Below are 27,536 nucleotides of genomic sequence, written 5' to 3'. Positions count from 1 at the left end.
TTAACTTCAGATTTAGTCTTCTGCTGGAGAAAAGCTTTGTTGTACTTGGTTGAAATTGAATGCTTAAGTTATATGGATAGCAGTTATGTGCTGTTTTTCGAGGAGGTTAACTTTCAATGAAGCTTAAGGAAGTTATGGAATCGTGAGAATTTTTGATTGTTTGCTATTTGTTTTTATACTGAAGTAGAAAGATCCGTGCTTATATCCTATAGGGCAACAGCCAGTAGAGAATTTGAAAGTAGAATTTGGAAGACCTTTAAGTATCCCCAAGGGAACAGATGGAGGGATTAATCTTGAACAGAAGAACACTGGAAGAAAAGGGGTTGAGGGCGGATGCAAGGGGTATATTCTTTCATAGGTTTGGAAATGAAGATTTAAGAGGATTGAAGACCAAATTTTCTCTGTGAAGTAAGGAAATATATTAAGAAAAGAGGCAAAGGTTTGGGGAAAACCAAAGTATATTGAGGTAAATTGACTTTGACTAAGGCGTGTTTTCGGATAGGTGGTTTGAACCAGCATCAAATCTTAATTTTAAGCTTTGCACAGGAGAATCCTGTTAATCATCACCCTTGGTATATGTATCAGAGGCTCAAAAAGTCTGAAGTACTGCAGAATAAAACTTCGTTATAACTGATTCAAATTGGAATTCTGGTTTTAGTTTATGTAGCAGTGATGAACTGATTTGGGGGGAGATTTTCTGGCACCTTACCCCACTGTAGAAATTTCTCTTCCAATAGGAACCATGTTTCTTCCTAATCCATCGCATCACTGTAGTAATTTATAAGGAAAAAATCTAGCGACATAGAGCTCGTGTTTGAATTTCTCTTTATGACACCATAGGCTACTCATTTGTTAGGTTTTACTTACATAAAAATCGCAGGAACTTAAGCTGCATTAAATTTATGGTACGAGAATGTTGATACCTGGATTCAGTTGCCTTGAATCTCACTGTGGCTCAAGTTTTCTGTTCCACTTGTTCTTTTAATCCTGGGATTCTAATTTTTGTAACAGACATTATTTGCAACAGAACATTTCCTGGGTATTGGGGGGGTTTTTTTGCAACCAGAACCATCTTCAAATTTAAGTATTATCTGTACTGTTGTTCCAATTTAATGAAAAAAATAGCCTTCTGGAGGAGGGAGGGGGACAAATTTGCAAACATAAGTGTATAGATTGTATTATAGTCTTTCAAGTTATAATTTAAAACCAATTTGATGTGTCTTCACAGGTTGAAATTTTAAAAACAATTCTGCTTCAAGTGAATGTAGCATATAATCTAAAATCAGCTAAAATGATTAGGCTTGTAAATGTATATGAAAATGAGTGTTACATATCTCCCAAAGGTTTCATAGTTTAGCTAATCACTAAAAAAGAAACTAATTGTTCGCTTGTTGAATGTTGTGCGTTCAATTTTAGATCAGGGCAATGACTCTTTTAATATGAAAATTAACCTCCTCTGAGAGAATTAGTATTTGCATATTTTGCACAAACGTGCTTCTGCTCTGAAAGAGTAGGCAAAAACATTTTTGTGATTAATGTGGCAGAAGTTCAGGTGATACTTCTTTTTTTGTATTATGAATTTCATTAAATTTTTATGCTTTTTGTTTTCCTCAGTTTGGAGGTATTAAACTGACTTTGGCAGACTGTGGTTTTTGCATGAAGCAAGCAGAAAAGTGTGTTGTGAAAAGAGGGCAGATTCGCGTAGGGTAGACTATCTTAGTCAACCTTTCTGTTGTTGTAAAATTATTAAGCAATTCTTTTCCACAGCATGTATTTCAAAAATAGATATTGCTTCACTCAATTTAATGGTTATTATTATTTTTCTCCCTCTAAGTAAAGTAGTGAATATGTATAGGCTGGCTTTGAAAATACTTTGAGTGCTAATTTCAAGTCACTGTAATAATTAACAACTGTCCAGAACCTTTGAAATCTGCTGTATGTTGCTACTTACCACTTCATAGAAATTAGATAGTCTCTCAAGAAATGTGTCAAGAAAAAGCAGAATTTTAAAAATACTTAGGAAGAAACTGTGAAGTCTCTCTGTTTGAGCACAGACATTTAAGTATCCTATTCTAGCTTTCCTGGTGTTCTTTTTGGCTTTAGCACAAGTAAATATCTGAAGAGGAAGACTGAAAAGCCTATCGTTTGTGAGAGAGAGTGTGTGTGTGTGTGTGTCTCCCCGTCCCCAGCATACACCTGTTCTTTTGCACCAGATTTCAAAATGCATTGTTTGACATGTAGGATAAAAATTTTTAAGAACGCAGAAGTAAAACTGAAAATGATTCTAAAAAGAGAAGTGGATTAGATTGTTAAGTGATAAATATATCATTGTGTATAGTACTTCCATTTAAAAGCATAGCACTCTGAAATATTTACTGCATCATCATACTAAATTACATATTCTTAATTACTCTGACTTCTAGGGATGTTAATAATAATAACTGATATTTCTATAGAACTTTATTTGTGTAGTATCGTATGGCTTCCCTTTGCCAACATACTCTACTTAAATCTATTTTTTATTTAGTATGTTATTTAGTGCTTTATGATTCACATATGTGGATGGCACATTATGTTACCAGTTCATCTTCATTGTTACTCCAGCGTATTCCCATTGAAGCATACCTACTATTTTTATTTTTGTTATGTGCACTTAAAGATGGAAATAAAGCTCAAAGATGTGAGATGATTTCATTGTTACTTTAGGTATTGTATTAATATAAATAGTCACCATTAATTTTGGTCAGTGTTTAATAATGGAATATGATAGAATTTTTAAAGCTGGATAATTTTTTAGCACTGGTATGGTATTTGACCCCATCTAACTACTTTGAAAAATATTTTTGTTCTTTATAAAATGATATCACAACAGTTTACCAACTTTAGAACTATATTGTCATATGGTCTTAATGAATGGACTTTTTCACCAAATATGTAAAAGCCCTTTGCTTCAGGAGAAAAGCTTAATCTAAGATACATCATTTACTGTCACTGAAATAAGAGAAGGATTTACAAACATTATGTAAATGATGAGTCAGATAAAGGACATGTAATAACCACAATCCACTACTATGTAGAGCATCAAAAGGGAATCTTTAAATGCTAATACAGTGGTAGTCCTCTGCGTGGTTTTGATTATTTTTTACAAAGAGCGAGAGAAGGCAGCTATTTTCATATATTAGTATTTATATGCCATAAACTATCATTTAATAGTTTAGCAAGTCGCAGATGACATTTTACAGTAAATTAGAAATTCAAACTTCCAGATTTTTCAGAATTAGATCACATTTGATCATGATTTCTGAAAATGAAGATACTTCAAAAAATAATAAATATATAATGAATAATTTAATAATTGAACAGGAAACTAGATCGTTACCAAAATTAATTCTAAGTTACAAGATAAATTTACTGATACACATTTAAAACTTTTTTTGTGACTTGTTCTTTATTTTCCTACAAAATCTATAGTTATAATGTTGTACTTGTTATACGTGTCATTTCTGAAAGACAGTATTGTATTCAGACACTGTAAGCTTTTTGTATTATAGAGCATTGTATTTACTTACAGAAATTTTGCTTGATCATTATATCAGTATTGTTTTTAAACAGTGTCTTAAGAATAAGGGTTTTGATACGGCAAGTGAGGTTACAGCTCTGTTACCTGTGTCACCATGATGTATGTAAACATGAATATTATAGATGTCTTCTGTGCAGTCTCTGAAAAGGAAGGACCTGCTAGTTCACAAAATGCTAAAGAAATGTGACTGTGAAACGTTTAACTTTCTTAATTGAAAGTTGGGGATGGAGTCACTTTTAATTTTTGCATGTCTGCATAACTTTTGACACCACTCTATTTTAAGTTATTAATAATGTCTATTCCAGGATACGCGGATTTGTTTTGGTAAGGCAGCTGTGCTTTCATACAGCGATGCTTTTATTACCACTGTACTCCTTCCTTGATAAAAACTGTTTTGTTTTGTAAACTTTAAAAACTAAGCCTATAAATCCTTACTATTTGTTTTGACCTCCCATGTGGCCTGGTTTGCATCGTAAGCAAATATTTCTCATCCAGTTTTTGCATCAGTAACCCAGGAAATTACACTTTGGTTCTGATTTGCCTTTCCTATTACAGGTCAACAAAAATCTCTCGTTTACTTCAACGTCAGCCTCATCACAGCAGTCTACGTTGAAACAGTCAGACGTGCTGGCCGCTCCTCAGATCCTACATCAGTCTAGTTTCACGCAGACCGGTGAGCCCCTTTCTTATCTTGAGTCTTCTTTTAAATGTTCAGATGCAATTTTTTTTTAATGAATGTCATTTATTTCACTTCAGAAATAAAGCTCACGGCTTGGTAATGGTCAGTTTTCACCTTGGAATGATGTTCTGGCATCTCTTTTCTTTCTAATCACTGATGTTATTTCAAAAGCAAATCTGAATTTGGTAACTTTAATAGTGGATACTCTGAAGCTCTGTATTATTGAAGAGAAAATAATTTTGAAGTAGCAAAACATGTGAGTTTTAAATCTGTGTAAATTTAAATCTGATTTAGTTTCCCTTGGATAAAGGAACCATAGTTGATGGATAATCCCATTTTATAACTCATTTCAAGAAAAGCCAAGGCAAAATGCATTTGGGAAGAAACAGGATACAACCTGCTAGCGATAACCATGTTTCTTTGAAGTTGGCAAATTAATAAAATATGCAAAGAAGCTAGTTACAAAAATCTACATGAATCAGTGAGTTGAAGCGAACTGTACAGTTGCAAATTTTTAGGCTAATGTTTTAAATTTATTTGAATAAGATTTTCAAAGGCTGTCAAAGAAAAAGCATCAAGGTGAGAAATGTATATTTTGAGTAAAGATGGCAATTTCTGTTCATTAAGCTATATGTTTTCACAGTATTTTTTTCTATTGAATTCTTTTAGAAAGATGAGAAAGCAGAGAAAAAAACAATTATCTTTGATAAAGAGATTATAATAAACTTGAGCTTCAAAAGATCAACATAATTTATTTAGAAATTTGGGGACCATATAACTTTTCTACTTAAAAAGTGTTTGGAGTTTACATACGGAAGCTATTTTAATATTATTGTATTTTAATATTGCTGTATAAGTTACACATTACAGTGAGAACATACTTGGATTAAGAATTCTTACATTCAGCCCTAGCTGTGCCTTTTATTACCCTTATTACCTTAACTTTTCATTTGAACGTGGAAATGTTTACATTCGGTTTTGTTGAAGTTCAAGTCACATAGCACATATGAAAAGACTTTGTAAGCAAAAGGTACCATATGAATACAACATACTATAAACATGATGAGTGTATACATGCTAGCTTTGAACATTTATTCAAGTCTAACTGCAAATCACTATAATAATGTGTTATGCCAAACCTGAGAAATTTGAAATTTCTAGTGTTTCAGATGTGGGCCAGAAGTTGGAACAATGGCTTTGGTCATTCTTATGCACAGTAGAGGGCACAGTATGTGCCACCCCGTTGGACTCTTATTCTCTACACCCTACCTAGATACTTGGTTTGCCTTCAGATCATGTCGCTTTAATGACTAGGTGGGAGAGAACTAGTCTCTACCACTTGATTCCTTTCATCTTCCTGCTGAGGTCTAAAATTCTTCTAGGAGCAATTCCACACTTCAGGATCAAAAGCACAGAATATAAATCTCTGGTTGAGTTAAAATATTGATTAAAATTCATTCAACTGTTGTCTTAAGTTTGTCAGCAAACAAGGTGAAGATAATAGATATAAAATTCTTTCCTATTTCATAAAGGGAAAAATAAGGATAAATAGGAAGCCTTTTGAAATGGGAAGAGGGATTACCACTGAGACAGATAAAGAATAAAGGGAAAACCAGATATGATAAAGGCAAGTCTTACAAACTTCACCATTATACATACGCTTTGGTCTATTTACCTTCAGCTTTCCATGGCCATTTAGCTCTTGAGTGTAGCCTTTCTCTTATGCATGTCTCTGTGCGTGTGCACTATCTCAGAAGCTTTACCATTAAGCCATATAGTACACGGTAACACTGCTTCACTTGACTGTTTTAGTTATTAATATGCTTGACCTCATTTTAAGGCATAGCCTTCCTATAAAATTTGTTGAGATATCACTCTATTGAAAAATTATAAAAGCCGAATATATGTAGTCCATTGTAAAATGGCCAAATTAATCCATTTTATTCATGAAGAAGTTTATCTTTGTGGGAAAGAATTATGCAGTAGGAAACAGGTGAACTAGTTTCTACACCTGGCTCCGTTTCTAAATGACTGTAGAATCTTGAGAAATTTTTTCAGACCTCGGGTTTCTTATCCCTATGGATAATTGAGGGCTCTGGATTTAGTGAGTTTCTGTCTTAAAAATTCGGTGATTCTGGGGGTGCCTGGGTGGCTCAGTCAGTTAGGCGTCTGCCTTCAGCTCAGGTCATGATCCCACGGTCCTGGGATAGAGCCCCATGTCCGGCTCTGCTTCTCCCTCTCCCTCTCCCTGCCACTCCCCCTGCTTGTGAGCTCTCTCTCTCCGTCTCTCTCTCTCTTTCTCTATCAAATAAATAAAATCTTCAAAAAAAAAATCTGTGATTCTATTCAGTATTCAAATGAGCTTTAAAAAGGAATAAACAGTTAAGTGTTACTGACTCTACAAGAATTCTATTAGAATCTGAAATGTAAAAATCTATATATATTAGAATCTGAAATATGAGACTACAAAAACTGGGGCGCCTGTTTGGCTCAGCCGGTTAAGCATCAACTCTTGATTTCTGGTCAGGTTGTGATCTCAGGGTTGTGGGATCGAGCCCTCCCACACCCCAGTGGAGCCCGGCATGGGGCTCCACACTCAACTTGGAGTCTGCTTGTCCCTCTCCCTCTCTGCCCCCACACATGTATGTGCTCCCACTCACTCTCTCTCTAAAATAAATAAAATCTTTTAAAAAAAGATTATAAAAACTAATGTAGATAGGATGTTTTAAAATGTTCTCTTTACTGTTTAGTATGTTCTCTTTTATGAGAAAGAAAATTTTAGTTTTGTCAATTATACTTTAATAAAGCTGGGCGGAATAAAAGGAAATTGTAATTTTAACATTTTAGATTACATTGTAGGATGTAGCTCATAATGCCTCACCATGTAGAGAACATGTAACACTGCATCTCAACACTGTGTCCATACTTCTTTAGTATAATGAAGCTCTCTAAAATAATAACAGCACTTTGCATTTGTAAAAAAAAAAATTATAAAGTGCTTTCATGTACATTCTCATTTGATCTCAATAAAACTTTCTAAGAAGTAGGGTAAACATTAAAATCATACAGAGTGGAATCTTTCTAGAGCATCTAGGACCTTAAAACTTGCTACTCAGCCCCTTTAGAGTGAAAGTGAGAGGCAGAGAGGCTGGCTCGTCAGAGTCCGCGTGGCTGGTGGTGTCGTAAAGCAAGATCTCCTCACTCCCAGCTCAGTCCCTCTCATCCTGCAGAACCAAACTGCCTACTTCTACAGGAGGGCACAAGGGCAGGAGGTGGAGTGGACTGACCCTCCATGAGGCTGTGCGTGGAGCCACTCCTTCATTCCTGGCCCAGTGACCTCGCACTCTGCCCTGTGGTCCCTCTGGCTGTGGGTGTTATCTTTTGTTACCAGCTTTGGAGTCTGTGATCTACTGTAGAGTAATAGCCCAAACAGTACCAACTCTGTGGAGGTGTCAAGAAGGTATTTCCTGAGCATTAAGGAACTTGTATTTTTCTTTGACCTTTAAATATAGTTCTGTGTTTGCTACTTATTAGATTTTTTTTAAGGTTTGGTTCCAGCAAGACTGTGGTATTTAAGACCCCAGTCAAGTCAAGAGGTTCTCTGCAGGGATATTTTGTTCTGTGATCATTTGTCTGAATCCCAGATCCCATTGAAGCATCTCAAGAGTTGTTATGGAAGTAAATTTTAAAATGTGGATTATTCAGTAAAAAGTAGAATTACTGTTATGGAGGAGCAGAAATTAGCAGGAAGTGCTTATTCTGTTGGCAGGGGGGTAGTTGTATCAACTTTGCATGTTTCTATTTGAAGGACAGCATGTTTCATTTTTATGTACTTAGTAGGTCTTTTCACAGCATGGCTCAAAGTTAAATTTACTTCATATTCAGTAGATAAGTTGTCATACAAAATATGAATCATTTTATTAATATGTGTTAATGTAATTTTTATGTCATCTTTTTTAATTGTGGACTTGGAGTTTGATGGGGAAAACAGTATGACATGGTTTTTAAAAGTAATCAATAGCTTCTGTTTCTCCATATTTTGTTTGCATTTTCCATTACCCATATAAACATATATTAAACTTTATAGCCAACCATTTAATCTAACTTTTTCATCTCATCCTAAATAGGCAAAGTATTTGTTTTAAGCATAATCATAAAGTGATTCAGATGACCTCAGTATTGGTTAAGAGATGTCAAGTTAACTTCTGTGTTATTTGAAGAACTTCTTAATTTTTGAAGAACTGTATTTTTCCATTGAGTTTTGCATGTCTTTGACAAGTATACACTTATTCCCTTGACCAGCTCTTAAAATTAGTAGCCAGTTTCCAGTTAAAATTTATTTTCATTGTTTTCAAGATTTCAGTATCTCTTAAGGTTTACATTTTTTATAGAAAAATACAAAACTTTTGGGGTGCCTGGATGGCCTGTTCGGTTAAGCATCTGCCTTCAGCTCAGGTCATGATCCCAGAGTCCTGGGATTGAGCCCCACATCGGGCTCCCTGCTCAGCAGGGAGTCTGCTTTTCCCCCCCCTCTCTGCTCTTCCCCCCTGCTTGTGCCCTCTCTCTCTCAAATAAATAAGTAAAATCTTTAACAAAAAAAAAAAAAAGAAAGAAAGAAAGAAAAAAAAGAAAAATGCAAAACATTTAAAATAATATCACTGAAATCTAAAATGAATCCTGGGTCATAGTTTCACCAGAGATTTTGTGATATCTATATAACCCATTGTAGAAGGTAGATTATATCTAAGTTGGAAACATGATGCTTCTTGTATTTCAAAGGAAGGGAAAGAAAACATTCTGGCAAAAGTTGGGAGTTAGAATGACCCTGAATAAACACAGCTGATGGCAGAAGGGGGTTTCCATTTTAAGGAAGGTAAAATGAGCTTCAAAGAACTTTCTCATATTATCAGAATTGGCAGTTTTCTGATAGTATTACTTAATGAACTTTAAACTGTTCATTGAAAAGCATGTTTTATCCTGATTTCAAACTTCCAGAATTCCAAGATTTCAATTCAGGTGGTATGATGGGTGAAAAGAATCAATCCACTGTCACAGATAAAGATGTCTACAGAATTGATTTTCTGTAGACAGATGTCCTTAAATGTGCTTTATGGTACTAAAAGAATCAAAATGTTTTTATGTTGCAATTTTTAAAAGCAAGAATTTCTTTTCCAAAACAGCCACTTTTCTGAATTCAGCACGTGTGCCTTATGATGCAGAAAGCACTGGACCTGGAATCCAGAAAGACAGGGGAGTTGGGCCTGAGCCCTAATTGTGCCACCTCCCAGCTGTTAGGTTGGCTAACTGCCTTTATCTCTCCAGGTGTATTAAATTCTCTATTTTCTACTTCGCATGAGTTTTCTACTTCATAGAATTGTGAGGGTCAGAAAAATATTTTTAAAACTGCAGGAATAAACAACATAAAATTTCCTAGGAAATTTTTTTTTTAAGTTTGAAATCATGCAATTTGTATTGTGGTTAAAGGAATGGAGGAAGTCTCATTTTAAGACATGATTTAATAAAATGTGTTAAGTGATACTATAGAAAAAAGAACATGTCACGGAGGCAAATAATGGATCTAGAATTTTCAGAAGCATGCCAAAAAAGACATTAAAATGAAGTAATTTTGAGAGGAAAGTTTTCAAACAAGCATCTCAAACTTAATCCACTGGAACCCACTTAGCTTTTGAAACTTTGGCTTTCCCCAGAAGTAGCAGTCAGCACAAAAGCCCTGGAGGTGTGGGACTGTTTTCATATTTGGATTTTTCTGGACACTGAGAAAATGACCTTGATTTCATGGATTTTTTTTCTTTAACACATCACTATTTTATATTCCCCTTCCACAAAGACTGAGATTTCATTTGTTAGATTTTTTTTGTTGTCTTGTAATTGGATTCTCTAAAATTGATGATTGATTGGTACATTAAAGATATAAGGTGTCGTTGTAGTCATTACTATCAGTATTTTACTAAGTAATTCTCCAGTGATCCAACTTAACCCATTCGTTAAAGATTAAAACTTATCCTCACTAGTAATAGAAGCCTCTGTATTTCCTGAATAATAAATAATACTTTAATTATTAAAATGTTTCTGTGTTGATAACTTAAAGTATATCCTATATAGTTATCATTTCCTAATTTAAAAAGTATTCTATTGGGGCGCCTGGGTGGCACAGCGGTTAAGCGTCTGCCTTCGGCTCAGGGCATGATCCCGGCGTTATGGGATCGAGCCCCACATCAGGCTCCTCTGCTATGAGCCTGCTTCTTCCTCTCCCACTCCCCCTGCTTGTGTTCCCTCTCTCGCTGGCTGTCTCTCTCTGTCAAATAAATAAATAAAATCTTAAAAAAATAAAAAAAATAAAAAATAATAATAAAAAGTATTCTATTAACTCTAGTAAATATTAATGTACTTAATGGTTCTTCATTCACATGGATATGCATTTAGTATTAATGTCCCCATCTAGTTACTAAATTTCTCCTGATATCCTCTGAAGAGAGAATATGAATGCAAACTTTTCTCATTTAAATCTCTTGATTTGAATGAACTTAAATTTGACCACTATTTCCTAGCCAGTTATTTTCTAAGAAGCTATTTTACATGATATTTACATGGTGTGTAGGTTCCAGCCTTACAATTTTCAACCCTTTTCCCCATCTGTTAAAAATAGAAAACTTTAAGCTTTTTTTTTTTCAGTCACATATCTCTGTGTGTGGGTGTGTATTTTGTTTAAGAACCTATTAAATTTAGTTGTTGAAGTATACTGTAGCATTTGCTCAGTGGGTTAATTTTAAAGGTGAAATAATTATATGAAGATTCACTGAAAAGTAAAAAGAAGGCAACTGAAGGCCATTAACTGTAAGAAATTAAAATGAGATCCTACTGATTTATTAAAAATGAACACTACGTAATTTTATCCTAATGCAGCCCGAATACATGCCAGACCATTGAATTTGCATCTTATATTCTGATGTTTACCTTTTCTAAAACTTCCCAGTTGATGTATTAACAACTTCTTAATTTGTCTTTTTTAATATTTTGAAGATTTATAGAAGATATTTGCATAAAATATCCTTTTGTAAAAGATCACGTGTAAATCTTTTGAGGACACAAAGTTAAACAGAGCTGCGGTCGTATAGATCTGAAATACGAAAACTAATTTCAGAAAAGATATTCAGCCTCAAGCTTGTATAGCAAGATGTATGTAAACTAACCACTTTTGTCATATATGTGACAGAAATGTAATCATCGCCATGCATGAGTTTTAATTTCCTGAAAGAAGCTTCCGTATTTTACTCTCCTGTCTCATTTCCAATGACAGCATTCCCATTTTTCAGGTAAAAAAAAAAAAAAATCTTTGACTCCTTATTCTTTCCTCTGTCTAACCAGTTAGTCTCAGAGCCCTCTCATCTTTATTCTAAATCTTTCTTAATTCACCAACAGTCCTTTTGATATTTATCATCTCTTATCCTGTTTGTTCCTTTTTTCTAGTGTCAGAGTTTTGTGGGTGTCATTACATCTTCCGAAATCTAAGTTCTTTTCTCTGAATTGATGTTTTCCTCTGTGCTCAGTTTTTTCATCTGTTTATGTATCCTATGTTTTTCTTTCATGCCAATGGTTTTTCCTTTATATCTGATGATCTTTGGTATCTGTCTCTTTTTAAAAATGAAGGACTACGTACAAATATGGTGTCCCTCTTCTGTTGTGTAAATAGCTCTATTATCTCGCTATTTTGTTCACTTTAGCAGAAATCTCTTGAGAACTTTGTATTTACAGCTAAGACATATTAACTGGCAGCTTATATTTAGGGTAAGCAAGCAAGATAAACGAATCCACCTGTCAGGCTGTCAGACTCATTGCCAGAATGAGAATAAGGGGACAATAGTATTCGCTGTAGAAGTCTTCACTCTTCCCAAGTGGGATATCCAATAATATTTTTAGGGACAATTCCACTGATTTATTTTTTATTTTTTAATCTTTTTTGCCTACGGTTAATGCTCAGCAGCATCCATTTTATGTGGGATCTGCAGCCTGTTTGGCCTAAGTGTTTTACAGACTAATGTTCAGTTATTTCTCCTGGGTTTTGTTTTGTTTTGCACCCTACCAAATATGCTGTTTGTGTTCACAGGTCCTAACTTTCATTGTCCAGATAGATTCTGTATCCGTTGCAGGCCATCATAATGTTTTCGGGTGGATGTTTCTAAACACTTCATCTTCTATAAATTTGTTGAAATCTCTGACCTGTGTTTTCAAGCTCACCAGTGACTTTCACATTGCTCATTCCCATGGTCAACTCTTTGCGTTTATCTTACTTGACCTGTCAGCAGCACTTGACACATTTGGTGGCTTCTTTAATACACTGGTTTCTGGGACACCACATTCTCAGTTTTCCTTTTATCTCATTAGCCATCACTCTGCATTCTCTTTTGCTGATTCTTTGTCTTTTCTTCAGTGTCTGGTTAGATTGTTCCACTGCAATCTGATTCCCTTTTATTCTTTCTTTATTTATTTCCTTAGTGATCTCTTGACTTTTTTTTTTAACATTTATTTATTTATTTATTTATTTGACAGAGAGAGAGAGAGAGAGAGACAGCCAGTGAGAGAGGGAACACAAGCAGGGGGAGTGGGAGAGGAAGAAGCAGGCTCCTAGCGGAGGAGCTTGATGTGGGGCTCGATCCCGGAACACCAGGATCATGCCCTGAGCTGAAGGCAGACGCTTAACAACTGTGCCACCCAGGCGCCCCGATCTCTTGATTTTTAATAAAACCCATATGCCAGTGTTTTATCGTCAGCCCAGACCTCTTTTCTGAACTCCAGACCTGCAGAGTCCAATACAGTAGCCTCTGGCCTCACGTAGCCATTGAATACTTAAAATGTAACTAGGATGACTTGGGAACTATGTTTTTAATTATATTTCATTTCAGTTTTTAAATATAAATAGCCACGTATATGGCCAGTGGCTATCATGTTGGACAGTTTAGACTCACAAAACCGACTTCTATATAAATCTTCATTATCTGACACTAGACTGATCATGTGTTGCAATGTAAAAAAATCGATTACCACTTTTTAATTTAATACACATAATGCTTTTAATATTAAAACTTCCTTAAATATAATCTTGAAAATTTCATAATTTTTCATCATCATGACTGTAGAAGTGTTATTAATAAGCAATATCGAGGGGCAGAGCAGCTGGGTGGCTCAGTCTATTAAGTGTCTAACTCCTAATTTTGGCTCAGGTCATGATTTTAGGGTCATGAGATCGAGCCCTGTGTCGGGCTCCCCACTCAACAGGAGTCTGCTTGAGAGTCTCTCCATCTCCCTCTGCCCGCCTCCCGCACCCTGGCACACATACGTTCTCCCTCTCTCTCTCTAAAATAAATAAATCTTTTTTAAAAAGCAATATTGATATTATTTTGAATGGGGGGGGTCTACAAGTTTCTTATTCCTCATATTTAAATCAATATGTGACATTCTGCTTGCACTTAGCTGAGAAGTCAGAGACACCTGAATTTAGATCCAGGTTCTGTTAGTTATGCTATGACCTGGGCAAGTTATTTTGTCTTAGTGACTTGTCATTTGAAAATAGAAGATGGGAAAGTGTTCACTGTAAGTGAAAGTTTTTAAATACCAACCTATGCTTGACTTAAAATGCACTAAAGTTATAGATAGTATCTTTATGACTATATTCAGAGCTATTTTAATCATGGAGCTTTTTAGTTTAAATTTACCTAACTCCCCACTAAATTTTAGAAAATCACTATGTTCTTAGAATTAGACTTTAGTAAATATCTTACATTAAAATCCGAATTCCTCTAGTACATTTGTATTTTTTCAAAATACAATTTCTAGGCATAGATTAAAGCATTTCTGTAACAAAAGTGATTTTTATTATATAATTCTAAAATAGGAGAGGTGGAAAATTTCACCTTCCTTATCAGAACATAATTTACATCATGATGAAAGTGGTGAATGTTTGTGATTTACTCTTATGCCTCCAGGGTAAAACAAAACTGTCAGTAATCAATTCGCTCAAAGGTGAGGATTAAAGGAAGAATTATAGCTTTATATGGCTGTATCCGGCAAGGGGAGAAGGGCAGGTTATAAAATGAATAAATTACTTTTGACCAGGGATAACTTTATTCCTGTATAGTTTGAGAATAAGACTACATTTAATGTTATTTTTTTTTTAAGATTTTATTTATTTATTTATTTGACACAGAGAGAGAGACAGCCAGCGAGAGAGGGAACACAAGCAGGGGGAGTGCGAGAGGAAGAAGCAGGCTTCCCACAGAGGAGCCTGATACGGGGCTCAATCCCAGAACTCTGGGATCACGCCCTGAGCCGAAGGCAGACGCTTAACTACTGAGCCACCCAGGCGCCCCACATTTAATGTTATTTAATATCAACCATAAGATGCGTTTTACTGTTTTTATAATCACAAACCAAAATTGACAGTTTTTCTATTTTTAAGGCAGTGAAACATACCAAATGATGTTATTGTAGGGTATATTTCCATATATGTAGTTTTTAAAGTCAATTTTTTCATAACTTTTTTTCTGATAATAAAATTAATGCATGGTTTTGAAGGAAGTAAGTATTCCATAATTTTGACATCTTTCTTTAAATGTAGATATTATTTGTAGTTTTTCAGTATTATAGTGAATATATCTGCATATCAAAATGTTGTGCACACCTCTGAAGATAAAAAATATTTTTAATTCATGTTTAAAATAAAAGTCAAATTTGAGTCCATGTTAATCATGTTTGCTCATTCCGTCCCTTGATGTGCCTACACATGTCCCACATGACTATTCGTTTCAGCCTCCATGTTCTGTGCTCCTGGGGAAAATGATGAATTTTAACAACTAGTAATCATTCTTTTATTTACTGACTTTGTTTAGGGTGGGCACTGCTTAAAACCAAGGAAGCAGTTCCCCATGTCTACTCCATTGGTCGGGGGTGGGGGAGGTGGGGAATGAAATGCCATTTATATCATAACAATAATAATTTTTGTTTCCTTTGTAAATTCCAGTGTCCCTAAGTAACTTTTAAAAAAATTAAGTCTATGACAAGACATATTTCAGTTTTTAAACATTTTAGTTTATGTCTATTAAAGGTTCTAGAAATTTAGAGGAAGACTCTGGAAATTTGGAGGAAGAGGACTATCTAATTTAAGTTCTCATTCACTCTTAGGTTATGCTTAATAAGACTATATTCAGAAGAGTCTTCAGGTTTCCCTTAGACTAGCTAAGTGCATACTTTTGCATTTTGTGGTTTAGTCAGTTTGGTCTGGATAGAGAACAGTCTATGATATCATAGAATTTACTGGTAATGTTTTCTGGAAATGAATATCCATCACTTATTGAAAATGTCAACTAACAATGGAAATTAGGTTTAGGAACCAGTCCTTCTGGTAATGATAGAGATGTCTAGATAATGTTGATTTGTATTTTCCAGAATTTTAAATGTGTGTTTTCAGGAAGCTTTTTCCTTGAATGAAAAGTGAATGAAAATGTAAAGAATCACTCTCTGTGTTGTTCTTAGTCAGCAACTTGCCTGCAAGTCTGAGAGCAAGGTTGATGACAAATATGGCAACTAAGAAATGACTAAATGGAGTGACTGGTCATATTTTAAAAATAATTTAAGAAGTTTTTACATTGTAAATGTTCAATAAGTAAAAAGTAGAGCATTGTTCTAATGTTCTAATGTCAGGCAATAAACTTTTTTCTCCGTTTTCTCCCCTGAAAAATATTCAACTATAATTTTATAAAGAGTAAAAATTGAGAATGGTTTTTTGACTAGTGTCCATCTTTTTTGAGCAGAACCAGAAAAACTGTATTTTAGCAGAAATATCCTAACAAAACCTGTTACTCAGTTTAAAAAATAAAAACCTTTGTATACTTTATCAAAAACGAATTCATGCAGTTCATCAACCAGTGTTTATAAACAGCCTACTGTGTGACAGGGATTGTGCCAAACTCTGGGAAAAATGGAAGATGAAAGACTCCCCTCAAAGCCCTCCCAGTCCAGTTGAAGAATCCAGCGGGCAGAGAAATAGTTACAGTCAACAGGAGATCAGCATAAAACACCACTGGAGCACAGACAGGAATCAGTCAGCTTCAATTTATTATCCCTATGAAATCCACTTAGTTTCATGGCCTTGCTTAGAATCCCATGTCATCTATTCAATATGGAACAATATTGTCTATTTACGACTCTTCCAAACCATAGTCCAGACCTAGGAGTCTGAATTTTGATGCTGACCTTTTCCAAGGCCAGTGTGTCACAAGTCCTGTAATAACCTGCATTACTGTACTGTACCCTTCATCTCTGCCTCCCAAGGATGTCTGGGAAAGTGAGTGAATATTTGTAAAGCACTCCAGTTTCTTTCCTATTAATATGGGTGACTCTGTGTGTGTTTGTGTGTGTGTGTGTGTTTTGTGTGTGTTATGTATACTCGCCCTTCTTTTAAAGGAATCAAGTCACATCTCACAGCTATTAAGTTTTGTCAAAGCAAAGTAGGTAGTGAGCAGCTGTTGTATTTTGGCCAATTCAGAGTCAATAAAGTTTGGGGTGTTTTTATTTGGTGCAGGGGTAGGGGTCTCTTGTTTTGTTTTGTTTTTTCTTTTTTTGTAGTAACATTATGAGGCTTGATACTTAATGTCATCTCAGTCTTTTTAATCTGTGTATTTTCAAGCGAAGATTTAATAAAATTTAAAGTAAAACACATTAGCAGCTAATGTTAAAGGCAGTTATAAATGTACAGTATAACAGGCAAATTAATCTGCTTAATATTCATGAAACTTTTATAGGGAAAAGTTGATATAGCATAATAATCATTTTTTTAAAAAATGATTTGTCTTTGCTTTGAGTTATGGAAAATGTCTTCTAAATCATCATGCTTATGTTCAAAATCTAAGTTCATTGCCTGTCTAGAATTTAAATTATATGTTTTATGGATAGACCTGAGAAAATGAGTTCCCACCTTCCTACATTCTCAGTACCGTAACAGTGTAATAGATGAAAATACTTTTTCTGTTATTAAATCTTTTCATGTTTTAACTTTGTTCTTTTGGGGTTTTTTTTGTTTTGTTTTTAATCCTAAAGGATGTTTAATTCTTACACATACAGATATGCAAGATTCATTCATACATTTAATAAGTACCCAGTGAGTACTTACTTTGTCCCAGGCACTGTTACAGGTGTCGTGTGAATGTATCAGTGAACAAAACAGGTAAAAATCCATATCCCTGTTCAGCTTACCTTCCAGTGAGAGAAGCAGACAATCGGTAAATAAGTATGGAATAAATAATAAGCAAAGGAGGGAAGGGGAGATAAAGTAAACTCGGGAGTGACGTTATGTTGATGTTTTAAATAGTGTAGTCAAGGAAGGTGTCACAAAGAAGCTGACACTTGCGCAAAAGTTTGAAGATGGAAGAAAGCCATGTCATGTGAGAGAATAGCATCCCCAACCAAGGTCTCAAGTCGGAAATATGCTTGGTGTGCATTTTGAAGAACAAAGAGACCAGTATGGCTAGAGTAAAGGGAATGGGGGGAAGTAGAAGACGGTGAGGCCAGAGAAATAGCAGGGGGCCAGATTGCACAGAATCCTGTGAAAATGAAGTGCAGAACACTTATCCATTCCGCAGCACTGGCAGAATTCACAAGAGACATATTTTTTAAAGGCCAGGGTCGAGGGGAGGGGGGTGGTGTATGGAATCTTACAATGTGATACTTTCTAAATAAGAAAAATGAATAAAATGAACTGGAAATATATTTGATGTAGTGGCAAATCCTCAGAGAAGACACTATTTAATCTAACTGTTACCAGATGAGAAGACTAATAATCATAAAAGGTGTTGTAGGTGGCTCAGTTGGTTAAGCATCTCCTTTGGCTCAGGTAGTGATTCCGGGGTCCTGGCATCCAGCACCACGTCGGGAATCCCTGATGAGCAGGGAATCTGCTTCTCCCTCTGCTCGTGCTCTCACTGTCTCAAATAAATAAAATCTTTAAAAATAAATAAATAAAAGGTGTTAGGGCATTCCAGCTAGGAAGGTCAGTTAAAAGGTGATTTTACAAATGAGATAGGAAAATGAGGCTGACGTAAGAAAATAGAGATATTAGGTCATTAAGTATTAGAGATTTGAAATGAGAGTGATAAGGGTTGCAGAAGTAGAATATGAGCGTAACTAAGGCTTCCAATTTTGGTGAATAAGTGGATGGCAATCCATTGACAAAAATAGGGAAATCTAGAAATATTGGGAAAAAGATCATTATATTTTGGATATATTGAGTTTGAGATGCCTGGAAGACATCCAGAGTGAGATATCTAGTAGCTTGCTCATTCATTTGGACCTCATTTATTAAATATCCTGCTATGAGTCAGGCCCTGTGCTAGGAACTAGACTGCGTGCTTTGAAATATGGGGTTGGAGCATAAATAGAGATTACGGAGTCAATGGTATATGTGTAGTCCTTGAATCCACAGGAATGAACGAGATAAACTGGAAGAGGCTATTAAATGAAAATAGGCCAAGAGACTAAGAACCCTTAGGATGACCTTGAGATTGATGGCTTGGTTGCTCACTACCCAAAAGACAGTCAAGAAAAAATTGAGGACATAGGCAATTAGAAGAAGTTGCTTTTGGCGCTATATGTCTTTTTTTTTTTTTTAATTCTTCACTGCAGTAATAAATTTGAATTTAAAAAAATCTGAATTATGGTAGTATACATGTTATCTTTTCTGTAGCTTACATTTGTGATTTTCAAGATTCTATAACATTGCTAAAATTATATTAGTGTTAAAGACTTACAGATATTTAATTATATTTTAAGGATTGAACACACAATTGAATATTTTGGCTTTGTGCATATAGTAAATATGTAACAATTATATTAAAAACATAGTTATTCTCAGATTGAATATCTAGAGCATGTCACAAAGGATATGATTTGGACAGACTTCAGTTTCCTTTTACAGTTTACTGAAGATATTTGTCAAATACTAAAAATTGTATGCAGTTTTTGGTAGTAAATAACTATGGTAGAATTTTGAGTAATTATTGGTTAGCACAATTAAATTATTTGGGCATCAATTTAAAAGTTAAAGGTACACTAACATTATATATTCATTGGATCAGTGAATTTCATTTTTGATTAATATTTGGGAATAAGTAGCACAGATCATCAGAGACTGAAGAGACCTTCCCAAAATGTGTGAGCCTTAAACTGAAGCACAGAAAGACTAAATTATACTCACTTTTGGTAGCAGGGTTAAAACCAGGAGCCATATTGCCTGATTGATGCAATCTACACCACAGAGTTATTCACTTTTCCCCGCTTGCTTTGTACTTTTTTCAGAAGCATTAATTTACGAGCCTCAAATGTTACGGACCCCTTTCCCTCCTTCTCAGAGTTCTCCCTACTTGTTCATGTTTACCTACCCTTGATGAGTGGGTCACCACCTATTTCCATAACTAACACAGGAAAGCCTACTGATTTGTGGTTTTGTATATTCACTGTGCTTTACCTCTGTGGTCTGTATGGGCATCCAGACTTTGTAGACTCAGGGCCCCCAGCCTTTGATGTTTCTGAGTTTGGGAGAATTTTTTCAGATAATGTATGAAACATACTGTTCAAAGAATGTTCTCTTTCGACAATCTGAAATATGTACCCAGTAAATAGAGAGCTTCCCGTAGCATCCTGAGCAAGTCCAATATAAAATAAATACTAACATTTTACTGGGCTAAATGAGGATAAGGCACTTTAAGATTCACATTTATTAAAAATTTATTTTTAGAAGAATATTTAGAATATGGTATGACTGTACCACTGGAGACTCTGTAGCCTGTTTTGCCACAAGATGTTTTTAACTTTCAGTTTTCTGTATTTGTGTGTTCTAGTCATTCAACAGGCCTTTATTGAATATGGACTATATGACACATGCAGCTAAAGTCCTGTGATAGAGGACTGCACAGGAATGCTGATGGAAATGGGTATATGAATCAGAGTTGGGTTAAGAGAAGACTATCATAAACTCTTTCCTAGTGAATGCAATGTTTGACCTGAGCTTTTAAGAAAGTCTAGGAAATAATTAAGCTTGGAAAGAGGTGTCGGAAAGGGAGAGGGCTTAGGTACACTCTGATTGGAGTAAAGAACAGCTGGAGGAATAGCAAGGGTGAATGACAAGGGATGGTTATTAGTAAGCTGGGCAGTAGCTATGCCCTGAAGGGCTTTGTGTGCCATTTTTAGTTAGGCAGTTTGAGTTAAACACTCCAGGAGGATGATTTTTATCCTGAAGATTATGCTGTAGAATGACAGAATAACAATTTTCCTTAGAAGAGCTATTCTGGCAGTGTAGGAAAGCACATGGAGCAAGTCAGGGGGTTTGGTTAGGAAGCTATTCCAATAATCCAAATGAGAAAGAGTCCAAGCTAAGGAGCGGGATAGCGAGGAGGAGACAGGTTTTATATGTACACATATATATGTATGTATATGTACATAGGTATTATGTGTACACATACCTAAACACACACATATATGTGTGTATATAGTTTTTAATAAAAATATTTTTAAGGTATTATTTTCACCTCAGGTTGTATAAAGCAAGCCACTAAGTTTTCTAAAGCAGAACTCATTGTTAGAATGTCTAACCCTTGTCATATAAATATTTAATTATAATGCTTACTGTATTTTATTCTTTAAAACTTTGTTCTACATGTATTTAAAGGCTGTTGAAACAATACACAAATATAGGATGTTTTGAACATCGAAGTCAAAATCTATATATATAAAATAAATATAATATATTATATATATTTATATATATATAAAACTCAAACATACATAGTATGCCAGGTATGATTTAAAGTGCTTTTCCTATTTAGTAAACTAATTAGTTCTCCCATCAACCTATGAGATATGTATTGTTTCCCCTGTACTGAACGAGGAAATGGAGGCTCAGGATGGATAAATAACTTGCCCAAGGTCACATAGCTAATAATTGCCAGAGCTAGTCTTCCAAAATATATAGAGTGGCTCCAGAGTCAGGTATGTTATACTAGTAAATTGTCCTTTGAAACGCATTTTTTTTTCATGGTAAAGAGACAAAAACTAATAACAGAATTATAAATAACTCATACTTCTGATTTGGGACAGGAATTTGCCCTGAAAATTATTATTTTTTTTAATTTAATTTTATTTTTTTTAAAGATTTTTTATTTATTTATTCGACAGAGATAGAGACAGCCAGTGAGAGAGGGAACACAAGCAGGTGGAGTGGGAGAGGAAGAAGCAGGCTCATAGCGGAAGAGCCTGATGTGGGGTTCGATCCCATAACTCCGGGATCATGCCCTGAGCCGAAGGCAGACGCTTAACCGCTGTGCCACCCAGGTGCCCCTGAAAATTATTTTTTTTAGAGATTTTGTTTATTTGAGAGAGAGAGAGAGATCACAAGCAGAAACTCAACTGACTGAGCCACCCAGGTACCACTGCCCTGAAAATTTCTCAATAAACATAGATATATTGAGTGAAGCTATCAATATGTAAAATATAAATACATGTTATAGTAGCTATTTATTCATTTGTGCATTAATTTTGGAGCCTTCTCTTATTTTTAGGAAGATACACCAAAAAATCCAGAGTTGGGAGAAGTGTTTTGTTTTCATTGAATGTTATTAAATAATGCTGAGAAATTTTTTCAGTGAAAACCTAAACCCTGTTTACTCTGCTTACATGGAAGATTTAGCAATATTCAAAACCATTGAATATTTGCTTGCCTCCAATACGATCATTAAATGTCTAATAAGGACCTATGGTGTATTTTAAAATTTTTTAAAGCCACAAGAAAGTTGAAAAAAAAAGATAAAACTCCCAAAATTGTACCCTTTACTTCTCTTCCCCTCAAAAACTTCATTCATATATTTGCTAAGAATGAGGTTATTCCCAAATAATCATAGTACTATTATCACATCTAGGAAAATTAACAATGATTCCATAATATCCAATAAACAGTTCGTATTCAGATTTTCCTAATTGTGTCTAAAATATCTTAAACAGTTTTTTTGTTTGCATGCCTATTTTGTCCAGCATCCAATCCAGATTCACACTTACATTGATTGCTATGTCATTTTAGTCTCATTTAATCTCTGCTAATATAGACTCCTTTGTTGTTGTTGTTTCTCATGACACTGACTTTTTTAAAGAGTCTGGCTGAACCAGTTGTCCTGTATAATATCCAGTGTTTTGTTTTTTATCTATTTCGCTGTGATTAGGTTCAGGTTAAACTTTTTTGGCAACAACACTATAAGTAATATGTACTTTTTTGCATCACATCAGGTGACATGTAATGTCAGGTTGTCCCACTACTTACATTATTAAATTTAATCTTTGATTAACATAGTGAACGCTAGATCCTGTTGTAACGATAAACTTTCCCCTTTGTAATTGCTGGGTATTCTGTGGATCAATACTTTGAGACCACATGAATAGCCTGTTTCCCAACAACCCTACTTGGTAGTTTCAGCAGCCATTGATGATCCTTGCCTGAATTAACTGTTAACAGTAGTTAGGGGATGCAACATGGTGGGTTTCTTTTTTTTTTCCCCAAGATTTTATTTATTTATTTGAGAGACAGAGAGAGACAGAGAGAGCACAAGCAGGGGGAGAGGCAGAGGGAGAGAGAGAAGCAGACTGCCCACTGAGCTGGGAGCCTGACATGGAGCTCGATTCCAGGAGCTGGAGATCATGACCTGAGCCGAAGGCAGGTGCTTAACAGTCTGAGTCACCCAGGCGCCCCCGACATGGTGGGTTTCTAAAGTTATCATTGCTTCTACATCTATGGGCTGGTGTTTGGACAAGAAGAGCATTTCTTTTTTTTCTTGCCTATCTCTTTGAATATTGTGGATTTTTTTTTCATTTAACTTGTTATACTTCTTTACTATCATTTGCTTTGTGTTCCTGAAGTTGTCCACTAATCTGGCAAAGGATGGGCCCTTCATGTCTATTCCTGTATCCTTTGTTATGAACCAGATAGTTTAGAGTACTTTGTGTTTGCAATGTCCTCGGTGTGTTTGTGTACTTTACCTGCCCTAATGCTGGAATTGGTCATTTCTCCAAGAAGCCCTGGTACTGTTTAGTGGAAAATGAAATTTAGAAACTAAAATTTGTGGCTAAGTGCACTCATTGCTATTGGGATATCATTGCTTCTTAGACCTTTATAACTGGACATATTTAGGAAATCAAGTTTTAAAAAGCAGTGAATTCATGCTATGATTTGCAATTTAAATTTAAAATTACCCTTTTTTTTTTTTTAAAGATTTTATTTATTTATTCAACAGAGATAGAGACGGCCAGCGAGAGAGGGAACACAAGCAGGGGAAGTGGGAGAGGAAGAAGCAGGCTCATAGCAGAGGAGCCTGATGTGGGGCTCGATCCCATAACGCCAGGATCACGCCCTGAGCCGAAGGCAGACGCTTAACCGCTGTGCCACCCAGGCGCCCCTAAAATTACCCTTTTTGTATATTTGTATGTTTTTGCTTTATATAATAGGAAAACTCATCTGTCAGTAATATAGGTTGCAGATATTTCTCCAAGTTGAACATTTGGCTTTTGACTTCATAGCGCAAAATTTTTAGAAGAGCTTTCCGTATACCTCGGTTTGTAAATAGATTCGTGTGTTTCTTCTAAGATTGGTATAGCTTCATTTTTAGTATTTAAATCTGACCCATTAAGAATTTATTTTCCTGTTTTATGATGTGAGATATGGACCCAGTTTCTTTTTTTTTTTTTTAAGATTTTCTTTATTTGAGAGAGAGAGAGCACGAGCAAGGTGGGGGGGCACAAAGAGAGGAAGAAACAGGCTCCCCGCTGAGTAGGTAGCCCAACACAGGACTCAGTTCCAGGACCCTAAGATCATGACCTGAGCCAAAGGCAGAGGTTTAACTAACTGAGCCATCCAGGTTCCCCAAGATCCAGTTTGTTCAAGATGATTTTTATGTCTTTCAGAAGTATTTTAACATTCATATTGTTTCTTGTATTTATTCAAGTATTCTGTCTTTTATATTGCTCTTAAAAATGAGGTATTCTTTTTCATATATCATCTAGCTAGTTCTTTGAATATGTAAAGGATATTGATTTTTGTATATTAAACCTTATACTATGTTAACTTTCTGATGTATTAGTTCTGGTATTATGTTAGTTTTAGTGATTTTTTTGTATTTTCTAGGTATAAAATTATATTATCTGAAAAAGAGTTTTACTTCTTTTCTAGCCATTAAGAATGCTTGCACGCTCTGCACAGACAACTTTATATTAAATTTGTCTAGAAAGAACCCTGCCTCCTAAAACTGTATTCAACTGGAATATAGTAAATTTTATTTCATTTTTTCCTAGCCAGAAGTAATCAAAGCAGAATTCTCTCTGCCTTACATAGAGATTAGTGGTGATCTCCAAAACTCAAATAGGATGCGTAGTTATAGTGTTGCCTGAAGCAAATGACTCCTAAAAAAGGTGTCATGAAAGGGACAGATGATCAGAATGTTGGAATTTGCAGACAAGAACTTAAAATAACCTTTATACCTGTGTTAAATAGCTTGAGGAAACATGGGTATGATGAAGTATTTCAGCCAAGAAACGGAAACCATAAAAAAGAAATAAATGGAAATTCTGTACCTGAAGCGTATGATAGATGAAATGAAAAATTCATTAAATGGGCCTAATTGCTGATAGTACACATGGAAGGAAATGGTCAGTGAACTCAAAGACAGAACAATAAAAATTATCCAAATTGAAGCACAAGGTAGGGGAGGGGAATAACAGAGCATCAAACTTGTGTGACTATATCAAATCGTCTAAACAATTGTAACTGGAATTCCAGAAGGAAAATAGAGAAGATAGGGTGAAGATATAATGGGCCAATCCACCTCTAATAAAAGACATTAATGTAGGAGGTATAAAAAGCTTAGCAAATCCCAAGAAGGATAGATGTAAATGAAATCTCACCTGGGTACATTTTAATTAAACTGAAGAAAATGAAACTTAAAAAATCATAAAAGCAGCCAGAGGAAAAAATATGTCATATTTAGAGAATAACAGGAAGAATTGATGGCTCCATCCTCATAAGAAATAACGAGATAAAATCAATGAAGTCCTGAAAAGACAATGACTATCAACCTAGATTTCAGTACCCAGCACAAATATCCTTCATATGGGAATGCCTGCTAAAGACTTTTCAGGAAAAATAAGTCACCCACAAAAAGAATCTACAAAAGGTTCATTAGTCTAAATGGAAATGGTCTCAGATGAAAACCTGGATGTCCAGGAAAGAATGAAAACACCAGAAAGGATCAATATATGTTGATCAATATAAGCTATTTTTTTCATTCGTAAAGACTACTGACTGTTTAAAACAAGTATTATGACACTATGTTGTGGGATTTACAACATGTAGAGGTAAAATATAACAGTAGCATAAAGGATGGAAGGGTAAATGGAATAATACTGTTTTGAGATGGTTATATTGTTGGTGAAGTAGAAAAATCTTAATTCAGGGTATACTGTAATAAATTAGAGATGTCTAATACAATCTCACACCTCTAAAAAAAATACAAAAATGTGTAGCTAACAATATAACCATCTGGAATGTAAACTGGTATAGTAAAAGTATTTGATTATTTCAAAAGAGTATGGAAAAAAGAGGAAGGGAGAAAGGAACAGATATAGATGCAATGAAATAGCAAGATGGCAGACTTAAACACAGCCGTATCAATAATCACATTAAATATAAATAAACATCAAAAAGCAGAGACTGTCAGACTGGACAATCTAGTAGTAGATATTTATTGACAGATTGATTTTTTGTCTGGTGGATTGATTTACACTACAAATGTCATATTCTTAAGTTTATTTGAGGTTTTCTAATTTTAAAATATACCATAATCAGTTGGACTTTTTAACTCTATTACTGCACAATTGATATATTTAGTGAACAAAAATTTAATTTAAATAAACACAAACAAGTATATTTTCATTTTATTTGTTTCCCAGAATTTTGCATGTTAGCACTCTCCAGAGAAACAGAACCAGGAGGACATGTATCTAGATTTATTTTGAGGAATTGGTTTACATGATTGTGGAGGCAGACCAGGTACAAAACCTGCAAGGTTAGTTGGCAGGCTGGAGACCCAGGGAAGAGTCACAGTTAAAGTCCAAAAGCAGTCTGTTGGCAAAATTCCTTCTCTTTCAGGGGATGTCAGTCTTTTTCTTAAGGCCTCCAACCCAGGATGAAGCCCCCTCACATTATGGAGAGCAATCTACTTTACTCAAAGTCTACTGATTTAAGTGTTCATCTTATCCAAAAAATACTTTTACAGAAACATCTGGAATGTTTGACCAGATATCTGGGTACTGTAGCCTAGCCAAGCTGACACACAAAAATGACTAGCACAGCTATCTATTTATTATGAGCTTTCACTTATCATCATACCTTAACAAAAGTGAAATAACATACAGAGATTTTTTAGGTAAAACTTACTGAAAATAGTTGTTTGGGGACATTTTTTCTTAAGCTTATTTTTTTCTGTATATTCTTTACCGAAAGCTTGAACAAACATGTTTGATTGTATTTCCAAATGGTATTATTTCAACAGGCAATCTAAATTTAAAACTAAGATTTTGTCTTTGGGTAATCCACTTTTCAAAATTTTAGTTTTTATCACCTTCTTATCCTGAAATTGAGACTGTAAAATATGTAGTTTTTTTCTTTGTAATTGTATAAGCTGAGGTTATTTAGATTTTGGGGGGTTTTTTTCAGTTTTTTTTATTTTCAACATTTTGAAGTTACTTTCTAATTGGATATGAATTTTAAAATTAGTAATCAGTCTAGGTCAGTTTTATAACAGATTACAGTAGTGAGAACACACGTGTCAAATGTTGCTAATTCCTGAGTCTCGTGGTGTGACCACTCTCATTTAAAAGCCGGGGTATGCCAGACTTCTCAGTGGATGCGGCCAAAGACGGCTGTGGGAGTGTGGGTGCTAGGGAAGTGGGGATTTCACCATTTGTTCTGTAGACCTCAGTATTACTAAACTCTCACAGTAAGGATCAGCATTATCTGAACATTTTCTAATATGTTTCCTTGGATTTTTTAGAATTTTTAAATTCAAGGCCGTGTTACTCTATGAAAAAAAAATGTGTCTTTCCATAAAAATCACTTTAAAGATTTTATTTATTCTTAAGACAAAACTGTTAATTTGCTCTGTTGTATTTTTTTCCAAA

The 27,536-nt window shown here is 34.9% G+C and overlaps 1 protein-coding gene across 7 annotated transcripts in view; it reads left to right on the top strand.

Moving 5' to 3' along the window:
* AHI1 (Abelson helper integration site 1) overlaps positions 1 to 27,536 on the top strand; it is a 215,374-nt gene that overhangs the window by 100,332 nt on the left and 87,506 nt on the right. For all 7 annotated transcript variants that reach the window (XR_004628144.1, XR_004628145.1, XM_034669175.1 and 4 more), the window contains one exon: positions 4,136 to 4,253. Coding sequence is in view for 5 of the 7 variants with exons in the window: in XM_034669175.1 (XP_034525066.1) it covers positions 4,136 to 4,253 (118 nt within the window). In the remaining 2 variants the exon portion in view is untranslated. The remainder of the gene's footprint in view (positions 1 to 4,135; positions 4,254 to 27,536) is intronic.

The sequence above is a fragment of the Ailuropoda melanoleuca genome, chromosome 10 (genome assembly GCF_002007445.2).
Source record: "Ailuropoda melanoleuca isolate Jingjing chromosome 10, ASM200744v2, whole genome shotgun sequence".
Classification (NCBI taxonomy): Eukaryota; Metazoa; Chordata; class Mammalia; order Carnivora; family Ursidae; genus Ailuropoda; species Ailuropoda melanoleuca.
Note: the sequence above shows the minus strand (reverse complement) of the source record. Positions and strands in the feature narration are given on the sequence as shown.